Source organism: Zootoca vivipara, chromosome 2 (genome assembly GCF_965207765.1).
Source record: "Zootoca vivipara chromosome 2, rZooViv2.hap1.1, whole genome shotgun sequence".
In the NCBI taxonomy this organism is placed as follows: Eukaryota; Metazoa; Chordata; class Lepidosauria; order Squamata; family Lacertidae; genus Zootoca; species Zootoca vivipara.
Genome location: NC_142584.1, coordinates 77316490 through 77334210, shown reverse-complemented (window position 1 = coordinate 77334210; position 17721 = coordinate 77316490). Strand labels below are relative to the sequence as shown.

The following is a 17721-nucleotide window of genomic DNA, read 5'->3' as shown; positions in this document are numbered from 1 at the left end:
TACTAGCACACCCCTACAGCTCTGACCTTGCTACCAGTCTGTCCCTGCCCTGCCCTGCCACACATATTTTTTTGGGAGGTGAATTCCCTGTACGGGGACGAGGGTGGTGCTGTGGGTTAAACCACAGAGCCTAGAGCTTGCCGATCAGAAGGTTGGCGGTTCGAATCCCCACAACAGGGTGAGCTCCCGTTGCTCGGTCCCAGCTCCAGCCAACCTAGCAGTTCAAAAGCACGTCAAAGTGAAAGTAGATAAATAGGTACCGCTCTGGCGGGAAGGTAAATGGCGTTTTTGTGCGCTGCTCTGGTTCGCCAGAAGCGGCTTTGTCATGCTGGCTACATGACCCGGAAGCTGTACGCCGGCTCCCTCGGCCAGTATAGCGAGATGAGCGCCGCAACCCCAGAGTCGGTCACGACTGGACCTAATGGTCAGGGGTCCCTTTACCTAGACTCCCTGTATGTTGCCATCCCAGCAACAATCCCCTTCCCCTGTGCAGGAAAACAAGAGCCGAAGGAGAGAAAGAGAAAGGGGAAAGAGAAAGGCCAGGGCAGTCCTGAGCAGGGCGCCCCCCCCTGGTGCTGAGATCGCTCCATGTCCCCGCTCTTGCAGGGCGCAGCATGGTTTCTGCGCGGCTTTGTCGCGCGGCGCCCTGCCTACCGGCCCGACGCCCTAGCACACCTCACCACCGGGGGTCTACCTAAAGCCGGCCCTGAGAAAGGCAAGCAGCATAATGCGTAACTTGACCTTCAGTTTGTGGGTTGCAACTTGTGGGTTGCGTTTTCTTTTTTCTGTTCAGATTAGTTTTTTAGCCTTGATGAAAAGATATTTGATCTCAATCTTTGTGTTCTTTTGGAGATTTCAACAAAATCTATTTAAAACAAAAAACAATACACCCCAAAATTTAACCTCACCGTCAGTCAACTAGATGACCTTAGTCAGGCCACCATTTTCCTCACCCAACACATGGGAAATGTTTGATTTGCTTCTAGAATGTGGGGATGCAGCCGGTTCCTTTCCAAACCAATCTTCATTTGCTTTTGCGTCATCTTTCTCCATTGTAAAACTTTGCTTTCTTCGTAGACAGAGGTTTTGAGGCTTAATGTGTCCCCTTTTCTCACACTTGCAGGGAAACGTACGAAAAAAGGCATGGCCACAGCTAAGCAAAGGCTTGGGAAGATTTTGAAAATTCATCGGAACGGGAAACTTCTTCTCTAAAACTTAGCCCCAGCTGGGACTCTTATCAAAGTTCAGAATGTCCTGAGCTGACACTAACTCTTCTTCAACTCTTGAAGGACCTTCAGTCGTATTGTGCAACACCCGAGGGACAATACCAGTTAACTTTTTGCCACCACTTTAATAAATTCTTTTTAACTTTCAGCAGTTAAACATGTACAGAATACTGCTATAAATATTTTTTAATATAGATGTCCTTTCTCAAATTGCTGAGAGTGACTAGTTCGCAAAAAGTTAATACTCCAAGAAACTGAGGATCATTCCAGTTTTAGGAAAGTATCCCTTTAACTTGTTTATAAGTGAAGAAAAAGTGGTTGTTTTTAACAGTATGCACATTAATTTCAGTTATGTTTCATTTATCCAACTGCACCAATTTTAGAGAGGTATCTGGTTAAGTGGCAGGAGAGTTTTGGTAAATTCCACCTTTGCTCAAATTAACTTACAGAGAAGGGAAAGAGATTTTTGTCATTACTGTGTGTGATATAATACATGCAAGACGTAATATGCATAACGGAATAGTTTTCTTTACCTGGCTCATGATAAGTATGTTTTGGTCAATGGAAGAACTAAAATTGCACTTCAGCACTACTAAGAACTTTCTCTATAACCGGGTATAGGACAAAAATGGATGAATTAATTTATTTTATGTGCAATGCTAGGTGACTGCCGGAACAATCCGGATCACAGGCCTGATCCAATTGGGTTAATGATTAGGGTGTGTAGACGCAAAATGGGTGAATGCAGTTCTTTGAAAATCAGTGGTAGTTATTCCATTAATTTTGGTTGGTGCTGGATTACAATCCTTCTCATTGATAGTTTTCCATCCCTCCCACCATTTTCTTACCTGTAAGGTGTTTTTTTTAGCACCTCTTAGCATACTGTCTGCCCTTATTGTCTCTGCTTTCATCACCACAAGGCAATGTGTGATAGGAGTAGCCTTATAAGACAAAACAAAACACCCCAATAATAACAAAAACCAATGTGTACAGCTAGGAGATTGTTACAAAATGATAGAATTGGCTCCTTAGCAACAAGACCTGAAAAGAACGGTTGTGTTTGGAGATTTCTTTTCACTCACCGCTGTTCTTGCTAAGGCTTGTTTACATGATCCTAGAAGCAGAGGGGTTGCAGTTTTGTTTTTTTCAAGATATTGCTAGGTCAGGGTTTCTGTTTGGAAATTATTTTACCAGAGCAGGGAATTCCATGTTCAGGGCTGACTCTCCAGTTAACCTTGTGACAAAGTTGCCACTTCTGTGTGTCTAGGCCCCGTCTCGAGGTGCTGGTTCTTGAAATTGAGCACCATGCGGGAGGAACGATGTCATGGCTCCTTCCAAAAACAGATGCTGCCCTCGGCATGTGAAATAGTCTCCTTATCTCCCCTTCCAATGGCTACTGGTGTGGCGGTGCAGGACTTGACCAAGTAGAAATGGCAAGTGTGACACAAAGTTAACACGATATGTCCTCCTTACATTGTAAGCCTGTGCGTGCCAACTCTGAAGGAAGTCCCTTTGAGTTCAACGAGCTTACTCTTAAGTGGATTTAGGATGGCACCTTTAGTCAAGTATCTCCTCACCAGTGCTATTTTCTAGAAAAAGAGGTGGCTCCCTCGTTCTCTTAGAATGGCAATGGAACACACCTGAGAGGTGCCAGAACTTAGTTCAGGCTGCAAAAAAACGCCCTGCCCCTCGATAATTTCCTTGGGTCATCCCTTGGACTCTTGCCATCTTGACGTGACTTCTCAACCCCATCCAACAGTTCGCTCGTTAAGTTCACGGCGACACTGGGTTTTCTTTAATGCAATCAATTAATATGAGATGAAACAAATGACAGCCCCCCAGCAATTAACCAGAGTTTCTTTCTTTCAATTCACAGTAGCCTTTGAGTAAACCCCTGGATCATGTAAACAAAGGAGGCACAACAATGAGCTAAGCTGTTTTCTTGGGATAACTAAGAATGTCAGCAAACAGGGCACTTTCCTTTGGCTCCATGACTCAACCCCATCCCATCTTCCTGCTCTGGGGGGCGGGGGCGGGTGCAGAAACAGTTCCAGAGGCAAAGTGCCAAGAAAATGTAACATCTGTATCAACACTTTGAGGGTTTGTGGGTTGTTGTTTTTTTTAATGCTTGCAAACCCACTAAGACATGATGGCTCCATGGTCTGAGCTCGCCTTGACCCCAAGGCAGGCTGTGAGGTGCAAACCCATGCCAGCGATGTACATAAGGCTTCTGACAGTCATATCAAAGCACTTCCTATGAGATACACTTGTCTGGAGGAATGACGGCTGTGGGCACACACAGGTGTCTGATAAGACGAAAGCCAAGCTTATTGACAGTTTAACTGGATACTTGTCGTCTTTTAACTCTCTTAGTGTTTAGTGTAGAGTGCATTATTTTACATTAAACTTGCTTGTCTGCATTTAAACACTTGAAGAGTTAAATTTGTTTCTCAGGCAATCCCGGGTTTTCATTTATAGATCTGTTTCCTAAAGCATATTTTTTCATAGAATGTAGCCTGTAAATAGCTTTTTAAATACCTTCTTTTTTATAAGAGCAAAGTATCTTTAGACCTTTCTTTCTATAGAATACTTCATTAACCTTTATACAAGTTTTTTGCCGAGTATTATCAACTGTTGTATTTTAGGTTCTTGACTCTAAGAGAGGAATTTGGGGTTTTTGGTCCTTGTTTTTGTTTTGTTTTCCCTTTGATTATTATTATTATATTAATTATTTTGGCATTGCCTGAAAAACAAGTAAAACTTTGTGCAGCCTTATACAGAATCGAATAATAGTACAAAAATTGATCTATTTAAGACACATTATGAAGAAGAATAATCTTCAACTTTATAATACCAGCTCCTTGTTTCAATTCTTGTATTATGAGGGGATACAATTATTTTATTAGCACCTTGTGAAGTGTTTCTGTGTTTTGTGATGATGTAATTTATTAATGTTTGTAGCTTTTTATATTTGTACATTTATTATGAGCTTTGTTTATATACACATTACCTGGATGTGATGTCCATGAGGGGAAAAAAACAGCTACAGAAAACAACTGAGGCCTTATTAACTAACCTTTCTATAGCCACGATGGGGAAACTGGGTTTGGATCCTCTGAGTCAAAAATGTTAGTTGAATAGGGCCCCAGGGTTAAGCCGAGCAAGTTTTTTTAAGCTTCCCTAGTATACTGTTCTTGTCAAGCATTTATATAATATAACACAAACATCATGCTGTTTTTTATTATTATTATTGTTATTATTATGATGATTATTATGATTATTATTTTCGCAACATGTACATTTCTAACAAAGTTTATTGTGGCTATCTATTACAGTGTTTTATTTACCGATTCATATCAAATGCTCTTGTATCAAGTCCATGAAATCTAAGTAAACTTAGATCAAAATTTTAAAAGTAAAATATTTCAGGTTTTGTATAAAACTGGCGTTGGTTTGGTTCTTGAGAAACTTGATTCAGGCCGTGGGTCTGCAAGGTCGTGCATCGCAGGGGGTTGAACCAGATGACCTCTTTGGGTCCCTTCCGACTCTACAATTCTGTGTCTCTTAAGTCATCGAAGGGCAACATGCTGCTCTGGGTTGCAGGTAAACCTTGTTCACTGCCAGGGCAGGAGTTTCAATGTGGAAGCTACCGTGTTTCTCATATTATAAGACATGTCTTATATTTATTTTTTCCTCAAAAAAACACACTATGGCTTATTTTCAAGGGATGTCTTATTTTTTTCCTCCTCCTCCTGCTGCGGCTGGCATTGCTGCTGCGCCTATCACTATGTCTTATTTTCGGGGTATGGCTTATATTCCTTGAATGCTTAAAAATCCTGCTATGGCTTATTTTATGGGTATGTCTTAAAATATGAGAAACAGGGTATTTGAATAGGAGCAGAATAATGTAGAAGCAACTGCAGGCAGGATGAGATCCCCACGATTGATCACAGGGCACATAACGAAAATACCATCCTGCTGTGTTTACAGGTGTGCACCTTGCAGAAAGCAGACACTCGTGCACCAGAAGAAGGGGCTCCTCGAGATCACCAAAACTCTCTTAGGCTCTGAGGTATATGAGTATAAACTAATTCCAATAGCTATGTTCCACCTCTACTGTTGGAAGCGGTTTGCCTTGAGTACAAGTGGCCGGGAATCACAAGCGGTAGGGCCGGATTTAGTTTTGATGAGGCCCTAAGCTACTGAAGGTAATGGGGCCCTTTATATGTCCGCTTCCAACAGTCCTTTGTTAACAACAAATTGTCACTGGTTTTTTTTGTTTTGTTGTTGAATATATGCTATATGGTAATTTATGGACCTAATAGGCATCTAAAGCCATTTGCACATGCAGAATGTAGGCACCCTATATATTTGTTGTTTAGTCGTTTAGTCGTGTCCGACTCTTCGTGACCCCATGGACCAGAGCACGCCAGGCACTCCTGTCTTCCACTGCCTCCCGCAGTTTGGTCAGACTCATGTTGGTAGCTTCGAGAACACTGTCCAACCACCTCGTCCTCTGTCGTCCCCTTCTCCCTGTGCCCTCAATCTTAGCCTATATATATAGGAATGAGCAAACCAGTGAAATTTTAGGGAGCAGGCTAACAGGCGGGGCCCATCACTTACATCATAGGAGCCTACACAACACAAAACACTGTTGTTGTATGTAGCTTTTATTTTATTTGCTTTTTATCTTATATTTTGGAAATATACATCCGGTTTTTTTCCCTTTACATTTTTTGGGGCCCCCAAAAGAGTGGGGCCCTAAGAAGAAGATGAAGAAGAAGGAGGAGGAGAAGGAGAAGGAGAAGGAGAAGGAGAAGGAGAAGAAGAAGAAGAAGAAGAAGAAGAAGAAGAAGAAGAAGAAGAAGAAGAAGAAGAAGAAGAGTTTGGATTTGATATCCCGCTTTATCACTACCCGAAGGAGTCTCAAAGCGGCTAACATTCTCCTTTCCCTTCCTCCCCCACAACAAACACTCTGTGAGGTGAGTGGGGCTGAGAGACTTCAAAGAAGTGTGACTAGCCCAAGGTCACCCAGCAGCTGCATGTGGAGGAGCGGAGACACGAACCCGGTTCCCCAGATTACAAGTCTATCACTCTTAACCACTACACCACACTGGCTATAGCTGACTAAGCTATAGCTTGTTTAGCTTATACATAAATCCAACACTGACAAGCAGGGAAAGTACTGCGGTACTTTCCGATTTCCCCCCATAATTCATACATCTTTTTAAATGCAATTTCCCGTAAAATGCTAATTTTTGCAAGCACTTTCCCTTTTGATTTATTTACTAATATATGCATTTATGTACACTTTGTTTATTCATTGCATTTACAGGCACCACCCCCACACACACTTATGCGAGGTTATGTTCTGGTACCCCATGTGCATAAGCAGCTTCTAAACACCCTTGGACTTGTTAAAGGGTAAAAGAGTATTGGGCAATGATCCATAATGAATTGAAAAAAATGTTTAGAAGTACTTCCCCCCCCCAAAAAAAAACCCAGAGTCCTTTCTGTTGGGGATAATTCAGACTGAAATTCCCAACTTGCAGACTTAACGTATAGAATAAGAGAACAAGAATAACATACGTTTAAAGAAGATTGGAAAACGTTTATTGAATATTTGGGAAATAATTGTGTACAGCTGAAAATGCTGGCATTAAGATAAATTCAGCAGTGTAAATAAGTTTTGATGGATGCAATAATGGAATACTGAATGGTATAGTTTTTGTAAAATATGCAGGGATTTATGATATTTAAAATGAACCATGGAAAGAGAAGAAGGGAAGTCATTGATATCCTAAGGATGTAAAATGAGTATTTTAAATTGTGAAACAGAAAATTTAATTAAAAGAAGAAAAGAGAAGCACACTCTAAACACCCTTTAAACACCCTCTCTGCCTCTCTCCAATTCAGACCAAAAGTATTGTATCCAAAGATATCCACGACTAGAATTGAAGCTCTGGGGCTAGGTAGAGGCTGGAGGATATGGGAAAAAGCGGCGGCTGCTGTTCTGTCCCATGCGTCAGCTGTTAGGCAGGGAGGCTGAGCAGCCTAAAAAAGCCCTGCTGGACCTGTAGTCTCTTTGGGACTTCCTCTGCCCTCACTGAAGCTCTGGCAAGGTAATTCACAGCTTTAAATTTGCTTTTTCCTAGCAAATAGAGCAGTGGCAGACCTGAGTGACAACCTTCTCACTCCTGTCCGCCGCAGAGACTTACATTCACTAAAGTACAGTGGTACCTCTACTTACGAATTTAATGCGATCCAAACGCACATTCGTAAGTCGAAAAAATGTGTAAGTCGAATCCCATAGGAATGCACTGGGAGAAAAAATTCGTAAGTCGAAGCAACCCTATCTAAAAATTCGTAAGTAGAAAAAATCCTATCTAAACCGCATCCAAGGTGGCGGACGGAGCTCCGTTCGTAAGTAGAAACATTTGTAAGTAGAGTTATTCGTAAGCAGAGGTACCACTGTAAATGTAGAAGCCATTGATTGATTGATTGATTGGGGGGAATTAAGCAGCAGGAGATCTTTATTTTTTATTTATTAATAGTGTCTATAACTTCTTGTCCTGCAGACAAAGATTCGTGGGCACAAGTTCCTAAGGTTCTTTAGGTGTGTGGTTTTTTTTAGGAACACCCCAAAATTGTTGGAAACAAACCCAAATTATTAAGCTTTTGGGAGGAGACTCCCCCCCTCCATAGTGATTTTTAAAGCTTCTATAGCTGTTTCAGCTGCTTTTTCCACATATCCATAGATTTTCCTGGCATTTTGCCGATTCAGAAAAATTCCCACTTGACACCATTTTTACACCCCAAAACCAGAACGTGCCAGGATTTTTCATGACATATGACAAGCCTAGGGATTCCTAAACTTCAGAAACAAACTTAACAATGCAAATCAGTGCAAATGCAGTAGTTAAAATCACATTTGAAAGACCAAGCAACCACAACATTCTGACTCCCCAGTATACTTCCCTCCTCCCAGAAGTCCTGGACAAAGGAGTTCATCTTCACCTGTGGACAAAGTGAAAGTAGTGAAGGGACAGCTGGGGCAAGAGGTCACGACAAAGGTGTCGAGCTCCCTCAGAGAAAGCTCTCCCTGCACCACAAGCTTTGTTTGGCACAGGAATCGCCAACAGGTCAGTAGAAAGTCAGATGGGAAATAAGGGTAATCTCCAAAGTGAGTATTCTGGCCTTTGAACCCTACTTTTAAGTACAGTGCTTTTCTGTTTGGATGGCAGCAGAGATTTCAATTTGGGTGGTTTTCTGTGGCTGACAGCATGTTAGACTTGAGTTTGCAATGTAAAAATACCAGCTTGGACTTCTTCCGATAGTGCCACTGATCCTGCAAATTACTCTGGGACACGTCTGATAGTGTCCTTTGCGGTGGTAAAATCAAAAACTGGTAATGATTTGAACAGTGGCAGAAGAGACGTATTTCGGTAGAATTGCCTTTAAAGTATTCCTGGTTCAATAATTTTAAAAACTGCCATGGTTTTGAAAGAGACACGGGGTGGTTGGCATTTGCATAGCTGCCAAGTCTCCCGCTGAAAAATGTGGGATCGGCAGCAGCGCGGCACCGGAAGTCGCTTCTATGCTTGTCTGGACATGCGTAGAAGCAACTTCCGGTGCCGCTCTGCCCGATTTCCGATGCCTAGGCATGGGCAGAGCGGCACCGGAAGTCACTTTTACACAAGCGTCTTCCAGTGCTGCTCTGTCCGATGTCCGGTGCCCAGACATGGGCAGAGCGGCACCCAAAATGGAGCCTCCCTGGCAGGTAGGAAATCCGGGGGATTTCAGGGATTTTTTTACTATTTGGGATAACAGCGGGAAATGGATTAAAATCCGGGGGTTTCCCGCGAAAAACAGGAGACTTGGCAGCTATGGGCATTTGTCTGCCTTGGGAGGCAATGGAAAAGGGCATCTGGAGGGGTGAAGTCAAATCGTTGGAGAGTTACACACATGCAAACTGCAATAAGTCGTAGCTGAGAAGGGTTGTGAAAGTCTCAGCATTTGGGAAGTGATCATGCAGCCCAGAGATCACAAACCTTTTTGGGCCAATGATAACATTTGGATTTTTAAATGAGTGCCATGGGGGGGGGCTACCCTCTCTGCCCACAGAGGGGCATAACAACCCAAAGTGTGTGCACAAACAATTCTCTTTTCCAAGACATAGAGAATCATAGAATCATAGAATCATAGAGTAGGAAGAGACCACAAGGGCCATCCAGCCCAACCCCCTGCCAAGCAGGAAACACCATCAAAGCATTCTTGACATATGCCTGTCAAGCCTCTGCTTAAAGGCCTCCAAAGAAGGAGACTCCACAAAACAAAAGGGTACACAACTTTTGTTGTGTACCCTAGTACTATAATAATATGGCTGCAGTCCTGCGCAAGTTTACCTTAGGGTAAGATCTACAGATCATAATGGAAGGAACTGCTAAGTAAACGTGATAGACTTGGGTTGCGTGTCTAACGATCCACCTGCCAACCGTTCTCGCTCTTTTGAAAGCAGCCAATGGCGAAGTGTGGCTTTCTCAAATGAAAAGTCCTCTTCTGGAAATATAATCCAACCGGCACCGTAATGATTTACTTCCCTGGCTCTTGACTTATTCCAGAATTTTGTGATGGGAGAAATGGATGAAAATAACTATCAGGGACCAGCAAAGTTTATCAAACATATGGTGGAATTTGTACATAGATATAATTCCTTAGTTCTTTCAGATTCAAAATTAATAGTTCTATCTACTATTTAGCTAACCAAACACAGTGGACATTTTTAAAAAATGCAAATTGTGAAAACCACAAGTGTAACTGTCCACACGATGGAGCTGTTCTTCTGCACTAGAGACTCCATCCAAGCGTATGAGGTCTTTTCACCAAGCTAAACACGCAACAGTGTACATTAAAAAATAGAGCTCTGGCAGCTTTCTTATTCCAAATGAGCTGTGACAGTAAAGGAGAAAAACTCCTCTCAGATTCAGCAACAAGACTGGTGTATATATTTTTTAAAATGTAAATATTATAGCAGATGTCTAATTGCAATGCAAGATCAGGGTCAAGGATTATGTGTCAATCTTTTTTTTGTTTTTTTTTTTTGTTAAGGCTATTGGGAATTGTAGCTCTGTTAGAGGTAAGCTGTAGTTCTTTATAGTGCTTTAAGTGGACGGTGTGTATGCAACCTTACTGACAAGTGTGTGTAGTATTTCAATAATTCCCCTACCTGCAATCTGATGATGTTTCAGCCTCGTGCTTTGTATGAGCATGAAAATCTGTTCGTAGAAGACATAGCAGGCTGCAGCTAGCTGGTGGGTGGTAGGCTTGTTCTTTAAATAAGAGCTGGGGTAGTTATTCTTGTGGGAGGGAAGAGGAATCTGCACATTGCAGCCTTTCAAACCTCCCCAAATTGTGCTGCCTGCTGTTTGTAATCTTGGCCCTGAAATGTTAGTCTGAGACACCAGCATTGTCCTAGCCAGTTTTAAAATGCAGAGGCTTTGGGGTGGACTGTGTATTCCTATATATGTTAGTTTGAATACTTGACCTGTCTTTTCCCTGCAATATGGGAACCGAAGTGCTGCTTTTCTGGAATACAGAGGAACGGAGTTGATGTGTCCTTTATTTTACTTTGATTGTTCTTGACTGCTCTGGCCCAGAAGCAAAACTGTGATGGGCAAGGCAGTTTCTGTGGAAGTTTCCAACCTGACTGAAAATTGGATGGATGAGAAATTTGATGAGATTCCCAGTACCCTGTAGAAGAGCTTCACATGAGGGATTAATTTTGGGAGCGTCTCTGAATTAACCTTATGAGCATTTCCCAATCGCTAATCACAAGTGAAGAGAATCTTCTCAATTGGTTGAATGATGGATGGAACGGCAGTTTTGGCTTAGGTTTCATATATTCCAAATGCAGTTCCACTTAGAAAATAGCTTTAACACAGCACTCAAAAGAAGCATAAAATGCCTCGATGGTGCAAAAACTGAACCTGTTACCGGACCAGATCCAGAATGCCTTTTGCTCAAAGGGATTTAAGAATCTGAAATGTCTTGCTTCAATTAGTTGGTTATACCAGCATAAATGCAATTCTCAGGGACAACTTACATTACTGGGCTGCACTCCTGTACTCATTTGCCTGGGAGTAAGCTCCATTGAACATAGTAGGACTTACTTCTGAGTAGACATGGATCGAAGTGCTCTGTTAGAAACCTTGTCCCTGTATCATCAACCTCTGGTGGAGATCCTGGCAATATAATGTGAGACATTTTATAAAAAGCTCTAAAAATATATTAATCAGTTAATTCACTGCCTTATCTTCTGATGTAATATAGGCCATAGAAAGTGAATGAATGGACACACATCTGACCTCTGAAGCGTCTCTGAGCTACTCTGAGCATACTTCAAATTCCTATAACACTCTGCCACTGATTTTAGGATGGCAGTACTCGAACAAAGGAATTTCAAAGGCAGCCTGCAGGGTGAAGCTATCAAATTATAATTCATCAAGATGTTCCGTTCTATTAACTTGCGTCTTAGTAAGGACAATAGGTTGTAACCAGCAAAGCTTTATTCAGAGGAGACCCACTGAAATTAACAAACTTAAGTTAATTTTAATGGGTCTACTCTGTGCATGACCAACACTGGATGCAACCCATAGACTTCTTTTCTTACTACAAATGTTAATTAACTCAACATCTGGCAAGTCACTTGTTCTATCACGTTATCACTGCCAATGTTAAGGGTCACTTGGAATTTTTTGCCTATGTTCTTGCTCTAACTAAATTGTCACTATAAAAACACAAGGACTCCTTCTAGGCCTTGACCTTTGCACTGTTTGTAGGTAGCCACTGTCCCTGCCAAGATAATCAGCAACAAAGGCTGGCAGTTTCAAGTCAGAAGGGGCTGACCGACACTGTAAAAAATAAAAAGGCCTCAAATGGCGGAGTGCCAAGGTTGCGAAAAAGTTGACCAATGTAGTGGTCCATGTCAGCTATGGTTTATCTTTTTCCATACCACTTGGCACCTGAGGACTCTGGCCTCTATGACAACAAGCCTAAGAAGGGCAACAGAAAACATGTGCAGGAGACATTCTGCTCACCAGGAGGCAAAAAAGTCTAGTCTATGTAGACAGCAGATCTTAGGTTACTTTCAAAACAGGGGATTGAATCCAACAAAGTCATTGCGTTGGTGGAATGACTTCCACTCGCTTCATGGAGTATCATCTCCCTCTCCTCCCTCTGTATACCCTTGATCCCTCCACTAAAAACAAAACAAAAAACCTCTGCTCTGGAGGGGTGGGGGAAAGCTCAAATTAGGGGGAATCTGCAGAGAGATGAGCAGAGTAGAAGGGGAAGTTCTTTGCCTGAGCAGGTGTTTCATTCACGCAATGACTTCATTGGATACAACCCAAGGACTTGAATATTCCATCTTTAGTTTGCTTCTTGAATACATCTAGAGAGCCCTCTTAAGCATTGCCAAAATGGACTAAGCGCAGCATCGGAAAGGAAGACAACAGAGGGCACAGATTTGTGCAGAATTTGCACGTGCTAATATAGGTGCAAATGCAAATTGAGAAATAATCGCTATAAACAAAAACATGGTGCATCTTGTCACACTGGGGGAGACTGTGACCAGGTGACACTTGTGTGCTTGCTCAATCTGCTGCCCAGGTGCCCCCCCCCCCCCGCTTTCCTGTCTCATAGATCTTGGCCCTGCAGCTCTTCAGACAGAAGACATCTTCATATAGAGTATCGTTAAGGGTCACTCTACAAGCATCATGCATTGAAAATGCATTTGATGCATTCAAAGAGGTGCACACAAAACAGCGCAAGTACCCAAGTACAACTGGGCCTAAACTGGACATTCATGCTCACCGCCTGATAGGAGTGATTTCTGTTATAGCAGATATTCAGAGGTTCAGCAGTAGGATTGGATGCTAGCAACCCAGCATGTGTTCCTTTTTCCTATTTGCATCCACATGCTGCCCCATCGAGCTAGAGTAGGGTGGAAAGGAGGATGGAAGCCTCTGCTTCCATGTTCATAGGCCCATGAGTTAGAGCCGAGTTCAGACATTTATTTTTCTTGACTCAGAAGCATTTGGAGGTTGGGGAAAGGGGGAAATAAAATTATATCATGGGCGATCTAAATGAAATAGGCCACACATTTCTTCTCATCTGACCTTCATTATTTCCTACAATATGGGGGGGGGGGGCAGGGCACATAATTCCCATCTTCCACCACCACAGTTCATGGGAAGGAACGACTGCATTCAAATGCTTAACAATAAAAAAGTATCTATGAAACCTTTAGTGCTGCAGTCAGACTATTCAGAGAGAGAGAGAGAGAGAGAGAGAGAGAGAGAATTGTAGGGTGCATTCAGACATGGGGGATCTTGTATTTTTCCTGACTACAATGACAGCACTTCTGTCCCATTTGCTAATATTTCTTTCACACTGCAGTACTTGTTGCATTATGAACTGCGGCTTTTAAACCAATACACCAGAATGTTGTGCTATATTTCATTCACACAGCAACAAATGCCATTGTACAATGCCACTACTCCCCCCCGCCTTTTGCACACATGCATGCGTCCTTTCCCTCATGATTTCCCCCCCATCAGCAGGGACAGCAAGAAAGAGATGTATGCTGATATATACCACCTCAAATTCCATTACTTTAGTCCCATGATTTTCCAGGTTAAGGTGGATACATAAGGTGTTTTTTTCCCTGTAATCAAATAACACAGAAATGAGCCCTGAACATGTCTTATATTTCACTCGTTTGCCAGAAGTGGTTTTTGCATCACAAGGAAGCTCAAATGTAATGTAGAAATTAAATTAGGGGAACATCAGAGAAATGGAATAAACTGCCATTCGAATGCAACCTTATCTAATCCATCTTCTCTCTCTCTCTCTCTCTCTCTCTCTCTCTCTCTCTCTCTCTCTCTCTCTCTCTCTCTCTCTCACACACACACACACACACACACACACACACACACACACACCACACACCACACACCACAGAGAGAGAGAGAGAGAGAGAAAGAGAGAGAGGTCTGCTTCTCTTCTACAGATTCAGTCCTATTTATGATAAACCACCTCCATTTAAATAGAAGGTATTTTCTTGCCTTCTTAAATATTTCAGACATTTTTCTCTCTATAAGAGCTTATCCTGTGGGGAGAAAAGGCGGGGAGACGGTATCCTTTGCTCAAGGGAATTGTAACAGGATGCCACACAGTGCCTTTTCGACCTCTAGGTCACCAATCTGATTCCAAATCGGCACAGCAGTGAATGAAAGCTGTTACCATCTGCTGTCTTAACTGGCGGTAGCTGATGTGGAATAGATTGCCAGTTGGCACATCTTGAGTTTGAGGAGGAATTCTCAAAACCTGGGTGGTGCAGCAGGCTGGTGAGAGTCACAGGCAGACCAAGGAGGCCCAGGGTTTCCCGGGCCACCAGATGTGTGCAGGGCAAGCTAGTCCCAATGAGAATGAAGGATTGTGGGATATAGTCCCTTGGCACAACTTGGGCAGGATGGTAGTGTTTGAGGGCTGCCTGTCAGCCTGTCAGGCGTGAAGCTGTGCACCACTGATGTGCCATATTGTTCGTTCAGCGAGGCCTTTCCTTTCTCTTGTAGCATGATTAAAGCAAATAAACCAAAGCTCCTGATTATGTGTATATATCAAACATGGTAAAATAAGAAATACAGATGTAAACAAAACAAACAAAAAACAAAAAACCCTCCTTTAAATAGCCCTGTGTATATTAACAGGATCCTGTCCATTTGTCAGATGGTTAGTTGTATGGCATCTATTCCTCAGGGTCTTGTCTTTTTTGGTCTGCATTCGATTGGTTCCCTGGGTTTAATAAAGCTCATATAGCAGCCATTGTATCGTCAGAGCTGAAAGACTAAAATCAGTATGCAATTTGCCTCCCAAGGTTTTGAGCCTGCTTTATTATAACTGACAGGTCAGCCAGCACTTTGAGGTACGAAACCCACACATGTTTGGCACACGTTTTCCTGCAGGAGGTTCAAGTGATGACAGACAGTACTAAATAGCTTCAGACCCAAATACGTTGCATTTGCTCCACAGGAGCCTCACACGAAAGCTGCTGCGTTGGGTAAAGTGCTGCAGAATAGCAGGGACAAAGTGCTGCAGAATAGCAGGGACTGTGCCAGACCCAGTAAGCAGGTCCCTTGTTTTAATCTTTTGTAGTAGGGTGAAAGACTTGTATCCAACCGGACAGAAGTCTCTTTACCCGACCTGTCAGGAGTAAGCATGGACCAATGGTACCAAATAGTATGGGAAACAGCCTTACTAGAAAAATGAACCAATAAACTGAAACTGACACGGGGACAAATAGAAGAAGACACCTTCATCCCAGTATGGCTCCCCTTTATCACATACACAGCCCAACAAGACAATGACAAAAATCCACCAACAGCATACAAATCAATATGGCTAACCTGATCCACAATACCCACCCACCCCACTCACACACGAAACAAAGAACACCACAGCCAATCACAAATGAACAACCATATCCTAGGTCAACCCCAACCTCTCTCACCGCCAAAGGAACACAAGCGAATAGCAGAGAACTTGCACAAGCAACGCTGACACAAAACCCCACATATATTAAATAAAATAGAAACATTGCCAACTGACCCCACTCCCACTCACCTTTCCCACCTCTTTCCCCCTTTTCTTCCTAATGTCTCACAAATAAAACTGATCTGTAAAAAAAATGTTACTTGAGAGAGAGAGAGAGAGAGAGAGAGAGAGAGAGAGAGAGAGAGAGAGAGATTGCACATACTTTTGTAAACCAAGAAAATCTTTAATAAAAATACATTAAAAAAGAAAAAGAAGTCTCTTTACCCAGCAGAGCTGAGGGAGGTTATCTTCAGGTAATCTTCAGACAGTTTTCCACCCTGCTTTTGCATATATCTAATCTCTTCAAGACTAACCACCACAGTTAACCCCCTTCGCGTTACCATGTTTTACGAATTTTTAGATGGTTAGAATTGTTTTAAAAGCTCGTGCCTGTCAGTGTTTAAGATTAAAAACAAGTGTTTTCTACATTTAGCAACATTTGGCCTGCAGTCCTGTACACGCTTACCTTGAAAACAGTACACTTTAAGATACGATACAGAGTACTACTGTATATAGTACTTATACACACAGAAATATACTGTGTTATTCTATACAGAATAAGTTCAGTTAAACTCAGTGGAGCTTTCTTCTAAGCGTCCATGTATAGGATTGCACTGCCCATCTCACTAATGGATAAAGAGTTTTTAAAAACCGTATCTCTTCTGTCTCATTATTCTTGTACAATGATGGATATATAGGAAAAGACCAATAGAATGGTCAACATTAATTACAAGATAGATACTGTTTCCTGGGGGGCCCTCACTGGTTAAAAGTCAAAACTGATAAACTTGAAAAGTCTCTTTCAAAGGCTGTCCTTATCTTTTGTTGCCTGGAGCTTCAAACCATGTTTTCAACACCAGCATTACAAATGTCCATTACATGTGTTTCATCCGGTGATTACACAGTGACATCTTTGGTTAAAGTGGGCAGCCCAGCTCTGTCTGTTTTAGAGCTGATGGGTGCTTATATAACTCATTGAAAGCTTTTCTGTCTTTTCAGAATAAATATGCCTCACTAAAAGAAGACATGGCAGCAGAATCCCTTTCTGGTGACAAATCATTTGGTGCATTCATAACAATGAACTTGTTCTTAATTATTTAGCAAAGTTCAGCTTTTTAGCACAGCAAATAATTGATGGACTCATTAAACCTATTTTCACAAACTGATGTACCTTGGCTGGTTTTGTTCGATGATACGAAAAGTAAACCCCGAATCATAAAACTGTATTTGATTTACCTGCAGTCATTGTTGTTACCACTCCTGCTGCTATTTTATTTTGATGATACATTTGATACATTCAGTATGATACGTTTCCCATATTCATGATCACTGGAGATCTTGGATGTATGTGCTCGGTGGGTCTCACACCCTGATCTACTAGCATCTGATTTGGATAAAGAGCATTCTGGCCTTTTCCAGTAATATGATTTATGCAAATATGAACAGTCCCACAAGTCCAAGAAATAGTAATACTTTTGCAAGGCCTAAATTGAAGTGTTTCATTTTCCTAGACCCAAACCATTTTCCTTTCAGTTCATGCCTTTGAACAGCAGGAGGCAGTGTGAAATTCGACTTGGATGTCAATTCCGAGTAGAATGTGTGGAACTGGGGAACTTTTAAAAAACAGATTTGCATGTTCAGGTTCAAATGCTTCATGGTTCAGGTTCTGTTCAGTAAATGAAACTTATTGCCAGGTTTAGGACTGCAGGCTAGGGTAATTAAATAAATTTAAAAATGCCTAATTTTAGGGAGTTTAGGTAGGTGGGTGTTCAGGCACACATTTATCATTTCAATTAGAAGTAGGCTTAAGCTACTCATTAATGATGAACGTGTGGACTTCACA

The 17721-nt window shown here is 42.0% G+C and overlaps 2 protein-coding genes across 4 annotated transcripts in view; both read left to right on the top strand.

Moving 5' to 3' along the window:
• PHF2 (PHD finger protein 2) overlaps window positions 1–4668 on the top strand; it is a 113127-nt gene extending 108459 nt beyond the window's left edge. For both annotated transcript variants that reach the window (XM_035106300.3, XM_088663270.1), the window contains exon 22: window positions 1124–4668. In XM_035106300.3, coding sequence (XP_034962191.3) covers window positions 1124–1212 — 89 coding nt within the window. In that variant the 3' untranslated portion in view covers window positions 1213–4668. The remainder of the gene's footprint in view (window positions 1–1123) is intronic.
• A 1212-nt stretch (window positions 4669–5880) lies between these two features.
• On the top strand, window positions 5881–16997 carry LOC148686925 (uncharacterized). Of its 2 annotated transcripts, XM_088663273.1 has the most exons (3): window positions 5881–6208; window positions 8215–8368; window positions 16878–16997. In XM_088663273.1, the coding sequence occupies exons 1-3, from the start codon at window positions 5999–6001 to the stop codon at window positions 16880–16882; spliced, it is 369 nt and encodes a 122-aa protein (XP_088519399.1). In that variant the 5' UTR covers window positions 5881–5998; the 3' UTR covers window positions 16883–16997. The 2 variants fall into 2 exon arrangements, with proteins under 2 accessions (XP_088519399.1, XP_088519397.1); XM_088663271.1 differs by lacking the exon at window positions 16878–16997 and having other exon boundaries at window positions 8215–8423.
• The last annotated feature ends 724 nt before the right edge of the window (window positions 16998–17721 follow it).